Here is an 18,393-nt window from a genome sequence, read left to right as displayed (position 1 = left end):
GAGATGGAAGAGGGTAACCTCTATGGGGGGTCTAATGGGTCCTGTTTTGAGTCATATGAACAGCTGGGCACATCTGCGCTGACCCTGGAACAATAATTTCAACTTTCAGAACAAGGACCTGCTATGATGCAACATACCAAGATACCACAAGACAATTCCTGCATATTTCTTCAGTTCAGTCTTATGCTGTGAATCTCTGTTGTACGTCATCTCTAAGGTGTTCTGCTGGTTTTAGATCCAGTGACTGGGAAGGCCACTGAGGAATACAGTGACATGGTTCATTACCATACTGGAAGTAGCCATTAGAAGATTCTGGCCATGAATGGATGTCCATGGCTAGCAACAAATAGTCTTTGGCATTCAAGTGACGACTATTAACAGGCCCAAATGGAGCCAAGAAAACATTCCCCACACCGTAACACCACCTCCACCAGCCTGGACTGCTGTCACAAGGCAGGCTGTGTCCATGGATGCTGTTGGCACCAACTTCCACCCTTACCATCTGTGTAAAATTGAGATTCATCAAACCAGGCTACTTTCTCAGGCTACAGTCTTCAACTGTCCAGTTGTAGTGAGCCTTTACCCACTGTAACCCCACTGGAACCTGACAGGGTCCCCTGTTGCTGTACCCTATCCACCTCAAGGGTGATTCTGAGATGCCTTTCTGCTCATAGAGTGTTCTGAGCTAATGTAGCATTTCTGTCAGCTCCATCCAGTCTAGCCATTCTCCATTAACCTCTCTCACCAACAAGGTGTTTTAGTCTGCAGAACTGCACTGAGGACTGTTGTGCTGAAAAATCCAGGCAGTAACTTAAGCTTAATTAAAATGTGCTTTGCATGCTGTATGTACACTCTCTAGAAGCATGTTGCCTTAGACCTTTCTAGGTCTAAATCAGTGGTTCTCAGGCGTGGTTTTTGGAACGCCACAGCCATGCGTGATGTATGAAGTGTAGATAAAACTGTCAAAGTTGAGTATACTCTAATATCCGTGATGCTTACTCAGACCAAGCCAATTTTTGAGTGTTGTTACTATGGACAACATTATCTCACAATGCAATGTGAAATGGAAATGGAGGAGCTGGAAGAATCACACTGGAACAATTATTATAGAAAACAGTGGATAAGGACAGATAATTGAACACTTCAAGATAACAGAAAACTTGCAGTGGCATATGTTGAGATAGCAACGCTTCATCACTTCCTGTTAGTGGAAAACAGATTAGTACAGTACTATTTTGGGTACTAATCTGCCAAACCCACACTGTTGAGATTAGTGTATACCTTATAGCATTAGTGTGTAGTACAGAATTGGGACGCAGCCATAGTGTTTTTCTGCTCTGACACAAGCAGATCACTTCAGGAAGGGCTTTTAATTCGTTCATTAGTTGAATCAGGACTGTTGGTGCAGGGAAATCACTAAACATGCAGGGTCATGACTGAGCACTACTGGTCTAAAGAACAGCACAAATTATTCTGGGAATGAATTCAACAAGATGCAGGGTGTAATTATGCAGAAATCATCGTGTTGCGCAGTTTCCTGCAAATTGCTGGAGACCGCTGTGCAGTCTCACTGTGAAATACCCTTTCCACTTCATCCCAAAAATGCTCACAGACCACTAAAGTAAGAAAAACTAGCTGTCATGTTCCTGGAACCATTCTTTGATGATGCACGCTTTGATAACATGGTGTATGTTCATGCTTTAAGTGTCCTTCCAAGTGTGGATAAACTGTGGCCATCCAGGGATGAACTTGGGCAGATACTCCCTGCTTCACAGATGATCTTCACTAGGTATCAGAGTCATCATTTTTGCAAGGAAAACATTAGCTTCACCATCACATGGGCACCATCAAATTCGGGCGAGGTCTGCTTGGCTGCGGCCTGTCTGTTAGCTTGCACCATTCTCACCGTTCTCACCGTTCTCTTCTGACCCTTGGCCAATGCGTAAGAGTGGATTTGAGGAAATAGGCTCCAGTTTTGAGACGGTTTCAACAAACATTCCAAACTTCTGTTTTCAAATATTATTATATCAATCATTTATTATCAACATGTCTTCTACACATTCAGGACACTTTGTGTTCCTTGGCAGCAGAACCATAGACACTAACCCCAACTATCAAACAAAGTTTATGTTTGTGGCTCACGGCATTCTCACACTTCTCGCCAAGTGTTTGTGGTGGACATAAAGTTTGTTTTGGTTTGGAAACGAAGGCTGTTCTGAACACACCTCTGGACTCGACTTTAGTTACATTTCTGGAACTTTAATCTCATTCCAGGTTAGGCTTAGATTTCAGATAAGTTCCATTTCCCCCTCTACCTTAGCAGGACTGCTGTAAACAAACTTGTGATGGTGTCTAACGATACACATCGTCCTGCCTTGCAGGCACTTGTCAACTTGTCTGTTGTGGTTGTTGTCCCGGGACGTTGGCCTCTTGAAATAGCGCTTGTTTGTAAACAGATTATTGAATAAATAGATCCCTGTGTGAGATCCAGCACGTACATCGACAATTATGATGATTCTTGAACCCCGCCACCCCAAACCATGTGTCCTCTCCTGTACCTTTTCCCTTCGTTCTCCCGTTTTTACTCTTTTTGTTTACAGAAGATCATAGTCATGCTTTTTAACCTAGTGTGCTCTTTCTTATGGCCTTATGTTTAGCTCATACACATCTCAGCACATCCAATCAGCTCTATCTAGATAAAGGCTATGACACAGTACATGCCAAGTCCCACTTAAAGTATTTCTTGTTAACTTTTATTCCAGTGGCCTTAAAATGTCAAACTATAATTACCTTGGTATAGTTGAGTTCAGTAGAGTTCAAACCTGACATACCATTAAACCTCAAACACTGCTGTCTCCTTCAAAAGGAAATCCTGCTCATCCAACAAAACAAAAATAGATCCAAAACCCTCCTTATATTTATCTACTTTACATTTACTTCAGGGGAATATGATGGTGTTGAACCTGGACAGCAGCACATCACCTCCAGTATTTACAATCACTGGTGAGAATACAGATACAAGCTACCGAGCTACAGACGTAAGCGAGTGGGAGCAAGGCCAGAAGCTAACCGACTACAAGAATAGGCACAGTTTGAATTCTTTGCTCTGACAGACCTGTTAAACCTGGCAATTAGCCGGTGAATTGAATGAGGTGTGGTCAAGCAAACTGTGCAGAAATCCAGGCTCCAGGACCAGAATTACTGGACTACAATCTCTTCAGATTGCTAACATCACAGCCTGCAGGGAGGACAAAACGAGAGGACAGCAACATTATCGGTAAGACTGGGGAAGAATTACTGTTTATGCTACAGTGTTAAAACTATATTTATAATAAATAATATATATTTATAATATTTAGAACCAAGTGAATAAAATCAGAGTATACTGTAAAAAAAAATCAGCATATTTCATTCTAAAAAGCCAAATTGCAAATTGTAAATAATCATATGTCGTATTAAACCTCATCTAAGAAGACTATTTTTTTGCCCCAACCAAAGACATTCCCTATTTACACATTTGAAAAAAATAACAAAATACTCACAAACAAAATAAACACAATCTTTGGCCTATTTTAGAGGTTTAGGGAGGTTTTGGGAAGCTAGCTTACATTTTTTAAAAGTGTATGTTCAAGTCTGAAATCGACAGAGCACTCTCTCAAACTCTATATATATGGTAGGAGAGAATGGCCTCACTGGTTTGGTCCTGTAAGGCACAGAGTTCACAGGGCTACATCCAGCAGTTGTTTGTGAGACTTGCTAAAAACACTCCCCTGATTTACTACCTCTGTGAATCCTCAGCATATACAAGGCCGGCTAGTTCTGCCAGCTATTGCTATGGCATGATGCCTCAGCTCTATATCACTCGCTACCCCCCTCCCTTTAGTCATGGCAGGAAAATGTAAATGGGATTATCAGCGGTCAGGCATGAAGACATGGGCACAAGTGTTCAATTCAACATGCTTGTGAAACAAATTTACAGATGGAGCCCTAACACACTGAGACCTAACATCCCACAGTGGAAAGCCCACACAGCAGGTACGACTGAGAAGAACAGAGGCAACACTCGAAGACAATGGTCGAAACATTTTATTACTGTCAGTACGGTACGCAAATGGGCTTCTTAGCACATTTAATGCTACACATACAGTAGAGTTGCATTAGGATGTCCGTGTGTATGTGAGGAGCTCCAGTTAGATTCTCGTCAGTTGGTACCAAAGGCAAGAGGGCATGAAGTTCTCCATCTTGTCTGCAAAAAAGCCCAGTGGTGCGAAGAGGGTACTGAAGAACTGTGGGAAATAAAGAAAAATAAATAAGTGGAAATCAATGTTTAATTTTAAGATAAACAAATTGGGTTATTTTTGGTCAAAATAGGCCAGAATTAGACATTTCTAAATGATTCAGTTACTATACAGTAAAACTAACAAGTTTTTATTCATTTATTACCTTTATTAATACATAACGGGACTAGGACTGTAGTGTGAAATCACAAATACTTGCATTATTAATTGTAATAACACTTATTAAACATTTTACCACCCGGTTTTACTAATTATTGATGACCTAAATCTACATTATTAGTGTGTAATTGGGGTTTATTGCGGTTTTAGAGTCAACAAGTCAAAAGCAAGTCCCTAATAGACTTAAACCTAATTCATATTCTAAACTTTTTTTAATCATTAGCAATTAAAAAAAACCCAATACATAAGTATTTAATGAGTTGATTTGCATCATAAATGCAGAGTCTATTCATGTTACTTTAGTTATAAAACAATATCTCTATTATGCCTGTGTGTTATATACAAAAGCTGAATTTATCAGCATTGGGTTGTTAGAAAAAGGTTAAATCTGTCTAGAGTGCATGTGCTGCATGTAATACTCCTCAATAATTAAAGACTAAACAGCACTGTATCATTTGCATAACAGGGTGGTAACAAGGTGTGTATTGTGGATTAGAACAACTAACAATTATTAATGATTTTCACATAATAGACCTCCGATTATGTACTAATAAGAAATTTAATGAAGGAATCTCAATGCATAGTAAATTATTTTATATCATGTTTTATATCAAAATGTTCACACAACAACATTTGTTGTTGAACAATCTCAGCTCCCTCTATAACGAGACCTAATGTGACCTAGAGCACTGTGTGAAGAGATACCTCAACCCTAAACCAAGGTCTTTTTTGAAGATGAAGATTTTAGAAATTCTTCATTTGTTTGGTGACAACATCCCTTTACTCACATGGACAATTTGTTTTGGTGCTTGAAATGGGATTTGCAGAGCCTTAGCTTCAAAAAATGTAGTGGAATGTGTGACTAAAATAGTACTAATTAATCTACCAGTTACACATGGCAAGAGGCAGAAGAGGAGTTTCTGAGTGACCACTGGTTATTTTTACACAAAGCAGACAGCCACACGAATTCACCAATTACAGATAAGAGGCAGATGACGGACACACAAATCCACCAGTTAGACTTGGTGAGATGCAGAGGTGAGTATCACGACCCGTCTTCACAGACTCTCGATGCGAGTCACGTACAGATTTGCATGTGAGCTGCAACTGAAAGAGCAGAATCTACAGATTGAGGAAATGTTTGAACTGCATTTCAGCGCTGTAGATATTAATAGATATTAATAGAAACATCGAGATGCACTGAATTTGACACGTCTGTGCGCTCGTAGACTCCAGAGGGTTAACCATGTTTAGAAGGTGAGAGGGAGTGGATTTATCTAGGGTTACTCTTTTAGTCGTTAATAAGTCACTGTGCGCGCTGCTAAGCCTCAAAAGGACATTACTCTCGTTAACAGGAGAAATACATTTAACTAGACTACTGATGTCCTCCAACAGTTAGTCAAGCTTAAAAAAGAAGCTGCGATTTGTCAAAGCTAGGCTCTTAATGTAGTAAATGTATCATAAAAACGGTTGAGGTTGTGCCTCAGACCACTGCAGTTTGAGTCATAGCTCAAGAGGGGTGCAGGCCAGACACAAACATTAAGGGAAGCGCTCCTCCAGGCTCGGGCCAACACACAGCTCCACGACTGCAAGCTGGCGTGGAACCACGCATCTGAAAAGTGTTTGCAGGCCCACAGTTCAGTCCACCATAAACAAGTGCTTAATGTGTTTATGAAGCGATATGTTTCACGGTTCAGCAGATGTTTATGACGGAATATGGGAAAGGAAGTTTGAACTGCAGTGGCGGCGGCGGCAAGGGAGGGAACATGGCGATGGTCGGCGTTGGAGCTGGAGAGGTATCATCCATTTTAACCCAGATCCAGGAAATAGAGCTAATGTAAATATGGTGTTGTAACATGACAAACGAGGACGATAAAAAGATAGAGGCCGTCGAGGCTCGGCGTCCTCATATTGCTTAGTTTATTACTAGGACAAATTAGGGTATTAGTCCACACGGATAACGGTCAGGGACTGTGTGCGTGCCTAGGGTGGACCTCAAATCGTGCAGGACAAGAAACGTGATGGAGCAAGCTTGATCTGAACAATCTGTGTCAAAGGCGAACCTCTTTGATCAGTCCTTCCAAAAAACTAGTGACTACAAGAGCATGCAAAGCAAGCAGACTTATGAAGGAGGGAAACAAACCAGAAAAGGCCAGCGTTCAGTCACGCCACGAGCACAGTCGCCACTCACATGGCTAAAGGTTGGGCCGTGAGCAGGGCTGGCCCATGCCTAATCTGGAGGATTTCTAAAAGGCCTGACCAGAGAGCTCTGCTTTTCCTCACCTCTCCTCTTCTCTGCCTACTTCATTCACTTGTTCCTTGCCGAACGTAACACTAAGCAGACTCTGGCTTTGGCCATAAATGCTTCGTCTATGTGGAGTCTTTCCCAAAACAAAAGCCTCTAAAGAGGGGCTCCAGTGCATGGGTGTTTTTACAGAGCATAAACCAGACTTGTAGATAAAGGTCTAATAAAAGATGGAGACTGCTTGTAGAATATGCTCCCGATCATCTAAGAGGTTGTGGATTCATACAGCTGTGCTTTGATACGGAATATTCCTGAGCTTCTGAAGGTGACGGGTGAGCCTCGACTGCATGGTTGAGACTTCCTCCTAATTTGGCTCGTAACTACCCCTAGCACTAGCAATGCTCCCAATGCTAGGTAAGGCCTTATACCTCCTCCAATACATATGAAGCCAGCCACCGCCTCTTTTCAAACTGCCACCAATGCAGCACCACGGGGCAGTCGACATGCTTGGAGGAAGCGTCCCTAGCTCAGACGCACCAGATAACAGATGCTTGTGCAGGCCAACATCGCTTTAAGAGTGATGGGCGGAGAGAGCGCCATCTACCCAACCGGAGAGAGCACCGTCAATAGTGCGCTTTCAAACTCTGGCCACTGATGGCAAAGTGGCATGGTTTGGGATTCGAACTCACAACCCCCAGATCACAGTGGTCCTTTGCATTTTCTAATGTGAGAACCATTTATTGTTCCATGTTGTGGAACCCTCACTGTTCCTCTAAATGATTCCTTCCTGATATCCTGGAGTTGGACCGTCTTGGTAAGAAAGATTACAGGAAGTGATAAGAAGTAAAGAGGAAATGATGTACTTGTTGATGTGCTTTCTATGTGGTTAAATGCAGAGAGTAATATCAGATCACATCTGATCACACTTGGGAACGATTTTTAAAAGGCTGGAATTTGGCCAGGGTAGAACCAGATACTATCTGGATATGAACTGCATATTAATGTCAGGTGTAAACAGGCTCTAAGGAATCTTTATACAGTACCTATTCAAACCCAGCCCTTCAGTCATGTTTATGCACATGAAAATCCATGGAAATACATGCACATAAATATTTGGACCATCTCATCGGTCTGCTCGGCAATCTGAACATGAGTCCAAACAAAGAGAAGCAGAGAAGGGGGGGGGGAGTGGGGGGTGGTGAGCAACTCTACCAGCACAGTGCAGACTTACAGCTTTGACGAAGACGCCCATGAGGTCGGGGAACTGGTGTGTGAGCATGGCTAGCATGGCAGTGAAGGAACACAAGCCAGCTGTAAACAGGATGAAGAACGGCAGCTCCTTCTTCGGGTAGACGGACACTTCATGGAATGCTGAGACAGAAAAGACGGGCAACATTTCACATTGAGCATGTGAGCCTAAATAATCCTAATGATGCTGCCGCTCCAAAATTAAGAGGAAAAACTCACAAGGCAGTAGCTCTCTGTCTGCTGTCTCTGTGCACCCTGGGTATGGGTAGAACAGATGACCTTTCTCCAAAGGGTATGGAATGATCCGGAAAGCTGGAGAATGTAAAAGAGAAAATTGATATATTGGGACCCTCATCTACATTTAGACAAAATCAATTCATAGTAGAGCTGGGCAATATGATATTTTATCATATTGTGATAAATTTAGTTATCGTAATACACAATATGCTTTTCTAAGCATATGGAGGATACTATCTGTGCTTAATAAACACTGATCAGCTGCAGGTTTCATTACAAACAGTGTAATTAGACTGGTTTAATTAGATGAAGAGCTGCAGAAGCTAAATATAAATCACTTTTAGTATCTGAATATTTTTTTTTAAAGAATTTGTTGCTACTGATGTGTTTAGTGTGTAGTTACATATTATTCTAAATATTGTGTATCAAGTGAAATATCTTTATATATCATATAGCATTTTTTAAGCTACATTCAGTCCCATTCAGCCATCCATCTCTCAGGCCCTCCAGCGCAGTACAACGCATCAAGCTGGGATCCATCCACATTTTTAAAACACACTCTATGGTTCTCTGCATGATAACAAGTATGTATGAAATTATACATATTGCTACTGCTTATGCCGGAAGGACATACTAAGGACATTTCTATAGAGGGTTGATTCTCCACTAAAGACCTTCTAAATTGCCCTAAAAACATCATCTGGAATTTGGACAAAACGGTACCTGATAGAAACACTGGTTATTTGGTAAGTTCTTTAACTGACTTTTGGAAAAGCTCATAAAATTTGTGAAATGCCTGAACAGATGCCAGGCTTATGAAAGCTATGCTTGTGTGTTCCTGTATCTGTGTGTACGTACTTCCTTCCCAGGTGCAGTGCAGCAGGTTGAGAGCTCCCTCTGCTCGTTTCCAGTGCTGCAGGTGGAAGAAGGCATATGCCACTGCTTCACTGTCCCCTCTCTTCAGAATGTGCTCTGGAGGCAGGATCAGACTCTTCATCTCTAAAAGGTACTGCACAAACACACACACACAAAAACAATGATGCATCACAAGGGAATATTCTAAGCACACTGGTTCGCTCTGTGCTTTTTTGCAGAGCTTTCCCTGAGTGTGTGGGAGTGTGTGTGTGTGCGCGTATCCAAGCGTAGCCCCTAGCTCTAGGCCCCTGCAGTGTATGCTGTAGGGGAACAGGACAGTGGGATTAAATGGGATTAGCTGCAGGGTAACCTTTCCAAACTTCCCCGTGTGCGCCCACAGAACAGCGTTGTGGGACCCCGCCGGGCATGGACCTCATTCTATCTGCTGGGAATAACCCACACACACACCTCTAACGCCCTGCTCAAATTCTTAAATGTCCCTTTTCATGGCTCCACTGTGCCTATATGCCATAGCTAGCTTGGTGCTAACCACTGGCATTAGACTGGCAGCTGTCCTTGGTGGCATCCCTTGGCACTCACACAGACTTGGCCCTTTGAAGTAGGGATAGAATGTCAGTGCTGGTGCCTTTTATGTGGGGGCTTCTCCTAAGCCAGTGTTTCTCAGCTAAGCCTCTGTCTGAATCTCATGCTGCTCGTAACCCTTTCGCTTGGCCAAACCAGCGAGCTCACACTCCAGCAGCCACAGACACACTCAAAAGGGCCATGTCCAGCATCAGGTAGTCAGGGTTGTAATACATGCTTTGAGCATTTCATTTTTTTTGAAGCTTGTATTATTGTCTGTCTACTTTATCAGCCTAGACCAATATGCTGGGGGGGGGGGATGGAACACTCACATTCAAGGGTCCTAGAATGTCAATCTGTATTTTCCTTGGCAAAGTTGAATAAGGCCAGTTTAGTACATGGAAATGACACATCATGAACCTCAAAACACTGTTGGGGATCTTTAAGAGAAACTCACATCCAACTAAAACAGGCCTGGAACACTATTGAACACTGTCTTGACTAATTATCCTTACACCACGAAAATTAACACACATCCAGTCCACTAGTGCCCTAATGAAAGCTGGCTTGATGTTAAAATTCGACGGCAACTTATGGAGAATAAAAGCCCAGAATACGCCAATTTCAAAAGATGTACGTTGATGTAGTTGTTAAGCAATACATCCACTAGAGGGCAGTTCAGTGTGCCAATGGTGGAGGAGGTTGTCATAATGTACCTACTACATAAAAGATGAAAGAGGCAGCAAGGTCAACATTCATAAAAAAATTAAATAAATAAAATACTCATGGTGTCCATATGGCATTGGCTGTGTTTTGCTTGAACTATTGTCTATGCTGACCCCATGATTTCCAGTAACACTGCTCCATTGTGGCCGTCTCCATAAGCTTTCAGAGAACATGCACAGATACAGATTAAATGAACGCTGAGTATGGACAGAAAGCTCCGCCTCTGCATTTAATGCGGAGCATCAACAAGCATTTATAGTGTTGTTAATACTGGAGAGCAGCTCATCATCTCCAGACTAGTTATTGGACTATGGGTAGATACATGAACCAGGCCTCTTGATTGCGGCTTTTCTAATGCCATTGTCCGCAGACAGGGAGCTCAACCAAACTGGAGCTCAGCTCCAAACACACACACGGGGGGGACAAGGCTAATAGCTAACCTAGCTACAATCTTTTCAGGTAGCTCAGAGGACACGACGAGAGGACAGTAATTCTATTCAGGAAAACAAGTATCTTGGTTTACTATTAGATAGTTCTTTGACATTTAAGCCTCATAAGTATGCATCTGGTAGAGACACTGCAGATGAAATTGGGATTTAGAGGTCATGTCTATCTCTTAAAGCTAAAAAAAAAACTACCAAGCTAAAAACTTTTTTTTTTTTTTTTTACCAGTTATTGATTACGGAGATGTCATTTACAAGCAAAAGCCTTTGTATTGTTTACATGCATTAGACACTGTTTATCACAGTACCTTAAGATTTCTTACTAACCATTGCTTGTTTACTCACTATTGTGTTCTTTCAAAACAACAGCTTGTCCTTGTTGAAAACGTGCAGGCTGATTCATTGTGATGCTTTCATTTATAAAATGATACTAGGCTTACTTATGTCATTTTGTATATCAAAAAGAAAACTGAAATTATGATCTGCGTTCTTAAAATATGTATCTTCTGAATTAAAAATAAGCTTTTAGTTATGCCGTACTGTCGGACTGAAATTTGGCACAGAACATTTTTAAAAACTGTGTCAATAGGCAAACGATCTGAAGAATGCATCAGAAGGTGGGTTTGATTTATTGAGGTTGATTACTGTATTTTTGTCTTCTGTTTTGAGATTTTAAGATCTCCGATTAGCCTTAATTATATTTCTATTTTCCTTTGTTTAACCAGGAGCTTGTAATAGTGCCGTAAACCAGACAAAAAAAATATATATCTTTTTCCTTTGCCCCCACAGGTTCTCCATAAAAAATGGGCTTTTTTCATTCAGAGGCAAAATAACAGGGTTGTAAACAGGTTTGTAACATTGTGTCAGATCATTCTCCACCCCAATCAAAGTTACAAATGTACTATTTGTACACTAAAACACAACCTAGATTCCTCCAGACATAAGCATGTCCCATTTCCACTCTGCTGCACAGACATACAGGCTCCCTGGCACATGAAAGTCCAGGTGTGTGCATGCATGTGTGTGTAGGACAGGTGTGTAGGATATCTCAGACAGGTGCACTTTGTAGTCAGATCCAGTGTGTTTGGGGCTGGATGATGTAGGTAAGGGTGTGTTTGTGTGTGCCGAATATGGGCAAGTTGAAGCCAAGTAAAGAGAGAAGTGGACCATGAGGGCTTCAGAATAAAGGGCTTCTTAAAAGAACCACCTTTTAAAAAAGGAAAACAAAACAGGATAGATTTCCACTCTAAACAATGTGCAGGACATTCTGCTCTTAGTGGGTCAAGTGTACACCTGCATATCTTGTCTAGTGACGTAAAACTCTAATCTCAATGTAAAGGTAGGGGTTAATCCCTGCGGTCTGACTGCACTCGCTCATCTCATTACAATACAACAGCAGCACCTAGTGGCCTTTGGTTAAACTAGGCTGTGCATTTCTCCTTTCCCAGCTTTTCCCAGTTGCTGCTGATGGTTTTTGGTGAGCTGCTCAGTTTCAGGACCCAAGAACATAAACAGTGACGGCTAACAACCCTGCAGTTTCTTTACAATGGTGCGTCAACCATAGAGGTGGGGAAGATCTCTAACCTTTGGTACATGTGGGTTGAACTCCACAGCTCTGTGTATGGCCTCCACTGCGTTCATCTCTGCAGTGCTAAGACCTCGCCTAGAAGCTGCCTCGGGCGAAAACCTAGGGTATAAACACATACATATGGTTACTCTTTGCAAATCAAATGACTTTATTATTATACATGACAATACAGCTACAGTTAGGGGTGTAAAAATAATATTCTATAGATCCCACTGTTCTGTTTCAAAAGTAAACTTGTCTCAGATTTTATACATATAATGGTGTTTTTTTATGACAGGTTTCCTAAATTGTGATAAAACACAACTACTACTACTACTACTAATGCTTACAGTATCGCTATGTACTGTGATATATTGTTAATTCTAACTATTGTATTTAGATACTCATCGTATGGACAGGTTCATGCCAATACACAGCCTTAACATATATACCCAAAACTTACTTGTCTGACACTGCCCGTGCTTTCAGTAAGGCAGATGTGTAGCATATAGTGGCAGATTTTGGCAAGCTGATGTCTGTAAACAGAGACGAAAATAAACAGTTAACGCTGCTTGGACATCATATTTACTCAGAATATTAATCTGTGTGTTGTTTTGCATAATGCTGAAAGAGGTTCTGTGTAAATCTAAGGCCTCTTTTCCCACTGTAGGGCTCGAACGGCTCTGAGCATGAAGGGTAATCGCTCCGGTATCTTTTTCACGCCTGTTCAGTTCAACTAGGAACATAAGAATCCGCGAATCCGGCACTTTTGTGCCACAAGATCCAGGGTCTTTCTAATTCCAGTACAGAAAATATTATCTATGTCTATCTTGGTCTGTGGAGGACACACTAGCATTAATGGGCACCTGGTATCACCTGAAAATCAGAGAGCAACTTAAGGGAGCAAAAAGAGAGAAAATAAAACTAATTCTCCAACTCTTTTTCATTTTTCCACCTCAGACGACTATCGTGCAATTATTACGCGATGCCGTGCACTTCCTGGTCCTGATTTAGCAACACAGCAAATGGAAAAAAGGCCGGTCCTAACCAGTCTATCGGTTCTGCACCGGTGCAGAATGGTACAGCATGGCCTTAGTGACCCTTTGACCCTGCAGACCTTAGAAGAGGTCCAAGTTTCTTCTTTGCTCACCATCATATTTTGCTAAGACTGCTTGTACATCAGCGTAGGCCTGTAGTTCCAACAATGCTTCTAGAAGATTCTCATGGATATTTAGCATTCCAAGTAAGGGAAATTCCTTCATTAACTGTGGGAGAAATGAACAGAAGACAAGAATCATGATTACGTAATCCACAGCAGAGGTAGAAGAAATAAAAGTATTAATATTTAGGTCTCATTAGATGAAGCTCTTTGTTGCAAACACTGTGTGAAGGCCTGCATATTGGTCTTACATCTCTCATCATCTTCACAGCTTCTTTGATGCGCCCCAGTTTACGGGCACACATGGCCAGTCGGCGTTTGATATACACCAGAAGATTTGTGTCTTTTCCAGCTGAACAAAACAAAGAGATTGCCTCATCATAAGTAACACGATCACACTGGTGTCTTTGTGTTTATGTGTGTGTGTGTGTGTGTGTGTGTTAAAGGAAAGGCCATACCAAACTTTAGTGCTTGTTTGAATAGTCGCTCAGCTTCTATGATGGTAGTGGCTTCCTCTTCAGCCAGAAGCACATACGCTGCAGCACATCTAAAAAAAACAAAAACAAAACAATGCCGCACAAGATGTAAACAGGTGCTAGACTTTTTTTGTTGAATATCAGGGAGCCCTGATATTAACAAGTCCTGATATGACATTAAAGCTAAAAGCGGGCCATTATAATACCTGTATCTGTTAGTACACTGCACACGATCCCACAAGCCTAGCTTATGAACACACCTTGAACACAACAATGATTGGTGATAGTGTTATACTGGGGGGGCACCTGAGCATATAAAAAAAGGGCCGCAAGTACTGAGAGGTTTTGACTGAGAGGCGGCTCCTTAGTGCCATGTCCCATTTCAGAATGGTAGGTAATGTGGTAATGCCACAGAGGACCTGTTTACCCCTGGAATTAACAGCATCTTTTGTGATTGGACCACGTGCAGATTTCACTTGTCAGCATGAAAAGCCAGGTGTGAACACAAGTTGCTTTGGAACGGAATTATGATCAGATCACACAGAGCACATTCAGAGGTGGTCATATGGTGGTCAGTGTAAACGGAATGCGTTCTGCGATCGGACTCGGTCAGGCGAGTGGAAATGCATACAAAATTAATTAACATTAATTCAAGGAATTTCTCTCCCTCTTTCTCTCTCATGAGAACAGCACTACATATTTGGTACCCTTGCGGTTTAAATAATCTGCCACATTTCCTGAGCCATTATGAGAATGTGAGAACTATCTATTGTTCCACGGCTTTGTAGAACCGCTACAGTACCTCTAAACAGCTCACAGTCTCCCAGAGCAGGACAGTTTTGATGTTGTTTACAGTAAGTAAAGCGGGAAGGATGCACGTACTGGTGAGCTTTTTATGCGGGAAAGCAAAATTGGATCTCTTCTGATCAAGCTGGGGATGCATGTTATGGACAAGTGTAAACAGAAACCGGTCAAAGTAGATCCAGATACTATCTGGATACAAAATGCATGTTAATGCCAGGTGTAAACAGAGCCCAGAGAAACGGTTTAAACCAGATAAAGTAAACATGGCTTTACGCAGAAAAAAATATAACCTATATTATATGGCTAGCTTACAGCTTGCCAGCTGTTTTCCTGTGAGTTTAGTAAATCATGTGTTTAAAGCCAACAAATAGCTTTTGCTATAAGCTAATGCTTACCTACCAGCTTGTATGGCTGTTATACTCTGTACAGTTTACCCTTTACTGTACGTAGCTTATAATTATTAGTCTATTATTGAGGCATACTGCACAGTATGATACAGTAGATATCAATCAAACCTTTCACTCGAATTTAAAGTCACTTACTCATGGTTGAGCTCAATGGCCTGGTAAGCAGCTCTGATACGAGTTTGAGGATTCCTCTCCCGCCATGCCTTCTGCATCACTGTTAAATAGTAACAAACAACAAACAAAAAAAAGCTTAGACCAAGTGCAAAATGTCCAAGTAAATATGCAAGTAAATGAGCTCCACAGCTTTATAAGCTGAGGGTCCATGACACTGACCGGTGTCCTCTGGTTTAAGCTGCTGTGTATCACACGTAAAGAAGGTCTGGTGATCCTGTGCTGACAGATTCATGTCGTAGTAAGTCAGAGGCTCCTTACCCGTCACCCATGTGTATCTGGAGAAGGGAAAATCAAAAAAAGGAGAAGGCTGAGAGTGGGCAGGGGCCTCAAAATTAAACACATTTAGAAGGCATATCGTACCTGCTGTACTCTGCACCTCGGAAGAGATTCAGAGGGTTCCTCCATACTTTACACTCTGGAAATAGAAGCATGAGACATTTAGAGGGACCCACAGTGAAAAACAAACATACAGCAAATGAATAAAACGAAGAATTTGTTTAATTAAGAAAATTGTGTTTTTGCCTAGAACCTGTTAACCCTACTGGAGTGTGCCAATACCTTTGGTATTACCATAACTGGATTATTATATAACACACTGGATGTACAAATGTTTGTGGACACCCCTTCTAATGCATTCACCTACTTTGCAATTGCACTCACATGCTGATGCACGGATGTGCAAATGCACACACACTAGACAGCTTGTCTAGTCTCTGTAGAGAAGAACTGCCAATAGAATAGGACACTCTGGAGCAGATAGATGAACATGTCTAATGCCAGGCATGAGCTGTGAAGCAGTGAAACTGTGTCCTCTGGAATGATGGTTGCTGCTCTATCTAATATTTTTTAGATGAGTTGGGGAGTTGGGAATGAGGTGGCTTGGTAATCATCCAACATCCTGACCTCACTAATGCTCTTGTCACTAAATGCAATCAAATCCTCACAGCAATGCACCAAAATCTAGTAGAAAGCAATTTGTCCTGGTCAATAAAGACAATGAACGAGCAGGTGTCCCAATACTTTTGTCAAGATCATGTATTGGCTTACAATCTGAACAGATCAGGGACAGGAACACACTGATGGTATGCTCTAAGCTATTAATGGCTACTTGAGACGCTTGAAGGGGTGGACAGGATATTGTCTCATCATAGACCGTCCACACCACGACACCCTACCTGAAACGCTGGGTCTCTGCTCCACCTCTCCATTGGCTGAGGAAAAGAGGCCTGCAGAGCTGTTGTTCTCCACGCCACCAAGGAGAGGACGCAAGTGACTGACGGAAACCTGCTCGATGAACGAGGTGCCGTACTTTCTGAAGTACCACCATTCAAATATCTGGGAGGGAGAAGACAGAGAGCCAACAAGGAGGGAGAGAGAGAGAAAAAGACACTTACGTTTCAGTGTTTAGTCAATTTTTTTGTCCAGAAAAACAGCCAATATCTTCAGTCAACCAAGGCTTAAAACTTACCAATATAAGGCCGGAGATGAGAGACGAGGTTCCAGTGAGCGCAACATAGAATTTAGGTGTGAGAGTGTTTAAAAACATGGATGCTGGAGGAAAAGAAAGAGATCATCTGTTAGATCATCATCATCATCATCATCATGGCATTGTCTCCATGGTCTCCAACCATGAGAGAAAGGTCTGCATCTTGTCTGCATCTGGACCATTCTGGACAAAACAAGCAAGGCTGACACATGCAGTCTTCATTAGCCAATTCCCTCCAGCTGAAAGGCTTCATACATGCACCCAGGAACTCATTTCAGCCTCGATTAAAGGTGCAGATCAGGACAAGAAGCTCCTCTGGAGACACAGCTAAGAGTGACAGCCCCAGAGCCTGTCACTCTCCGCTGCTACTGCCGCTCATTTCTAAGGTCCTGAAAATATCCGAGGCGATATTAACTCCCTAGAACCGCCCAGCTGCATTAACCTGGAGCAGCACTGAGCAGCCAGCCACGCCGGGAGACGGTAAAAGACCGGGGGGGTGAGAAAATAGCAGGGAACTTTGTTAGCAGCTAGGCTAGTTAGCTCCACAGAGCCAGCGAGCTGCAGGCTGTGTTTTTACACCTTACCGGCGGTGACGGACTCCTGAAGCTTCAGAGGACTTCTCAGCACGTAGATCATAGTCAGGACCATGGCGAACCACACTGCACACACATAGGTCCAGGACCAGGACAGCCACGATTTTAATTTCTCCGCAAATCCGTGAGATTGAGGATTACTGCTGTTGTCGTCCGCCATTTTTCACCGGATGGCTATAAACACTGGAGTCGTGGGAGAGTGAAGGCTGTAATAGCGAGGGATCGCCATAGGATGGCGGCCCACCATCACCTATCGACCTTATAACATGAAGCTGCAGGGCTGGCGTGACGGTGGTGGTCGTCCCCTTGCTGAGCTGCTTCCCCGTGGTGTTATTAGATACTGTACTGCTGCCTGTTCAGCTGGGGTGACCGCTTTTGGTGTGTAGAGAAGGGGACACTGGGGGGACACAGGTGTCCACTGTGGTTAGGTCGGGGCTGAGTTGGACTTGCTAAATTGAAGGACCCCGGTAATATGTGTGTGTGTGTGTGTGTGTGTGTGTGTGTGAGGGTTAGGGGGTGTTAAATACATGTAAAACCAGCTATGTAAATAAACAAATAAAAAAACTAACAATAAATTAATTAATGTATTGTTTATTGTTTTAGCTATTAATGAATAAATTAATTATAATAATATTTACTCCTTTACCAAGAGAAAAACATAATTGCCTATATGAATAAATATGGACAAATAATATCATACATTTATTTAAACTTTATGTCTTACAAGTCAAATAAGTGTTAAATATATATTAAATATTATGTTTATAGTATTTTTTATAGTATTATTTTTTATTTTACTTTTACTTAATTTAATTGTACTTATAATTTACTTATAATTTCCATGGCAATATAAAAAAGAATAAAATAAAGTCAAAATAAAGATATCCACTGTTTCACTGAACACTGTGCAGTACTGTACAGTCCTGCTGGTGTG

At 41.9% G+C, this 18,393-nt stretch overlaps 1 protein-coding gene across 2 annotated transcripts; it reads right to left on the bottom strand.

Moving 5' to 3' along the window:
* Positions 1–4,068: 4,068 nt before the first annotated feature.
* On the bottom strand, positions 4,069–17,638 carry st7l (suppression of tumorigenicity 7 like). 2 transcript variants are annotated; one of them, XM_072684674.1, is made up of 15 exons: positions 17,451–17,638; positions 16,849–16,931; positions 16,556–16,769; positions 15,741–15,795; positions 15,540–15,655; positions 15,342–15,420; positions 13,978–14,066; positions 13,771–13,871; positions 13,511–13,625; positions 12,824–12,896; positions 12,378–12,480; positions 9,046–9,196; positions 8,170–8,262; positions 7,934–8,073; positions 4,069–4,286 (listed from the first exon to the last, which is right to left on the bottom strand). In XM_072684674.1, the coding sequence occupies exons 1-15, from the start codon at positions 17,617–17,619 to the stop codon at positions 4,191–4,193; spliced, it is 1,677 nt and encodes a 558-aa protein (XP_072540775.1). In that variant the 5' UTR covers positions 17,620–17,638; the 3' UTR covers positions 4,069–4,190. The 2 variants fall into 2 exon arrangements, with proteins under 2 accessions (XP_072540775.1, XP_072540777.1); XM_072684676.1 differs by having other exon boundaries at positions 16,556–16,715.
* Between the last annotated feature and the right edge of the window lie 755 nt (positions 17,639–18,393).

The sequence above is a fragment of the Salminus brasiliensis genome, chromosome 7 (assembly GCF_030463535.1).
Source record: "Salminus brasiliensis chromosome 7, fSalBra1.hap2, whole genome shotgun sequence".
Lineage (NCBI taxonomy): Eukaryota > Metazoa > Chordata > Actinopteri > Characiformes > Bryconidae > Salminus > Salminus brasiliensis.
Note: the sequence above shows the minus strand (reverse complement) of the source record. Positions and strands in the feature narration are given on the sequence as shown.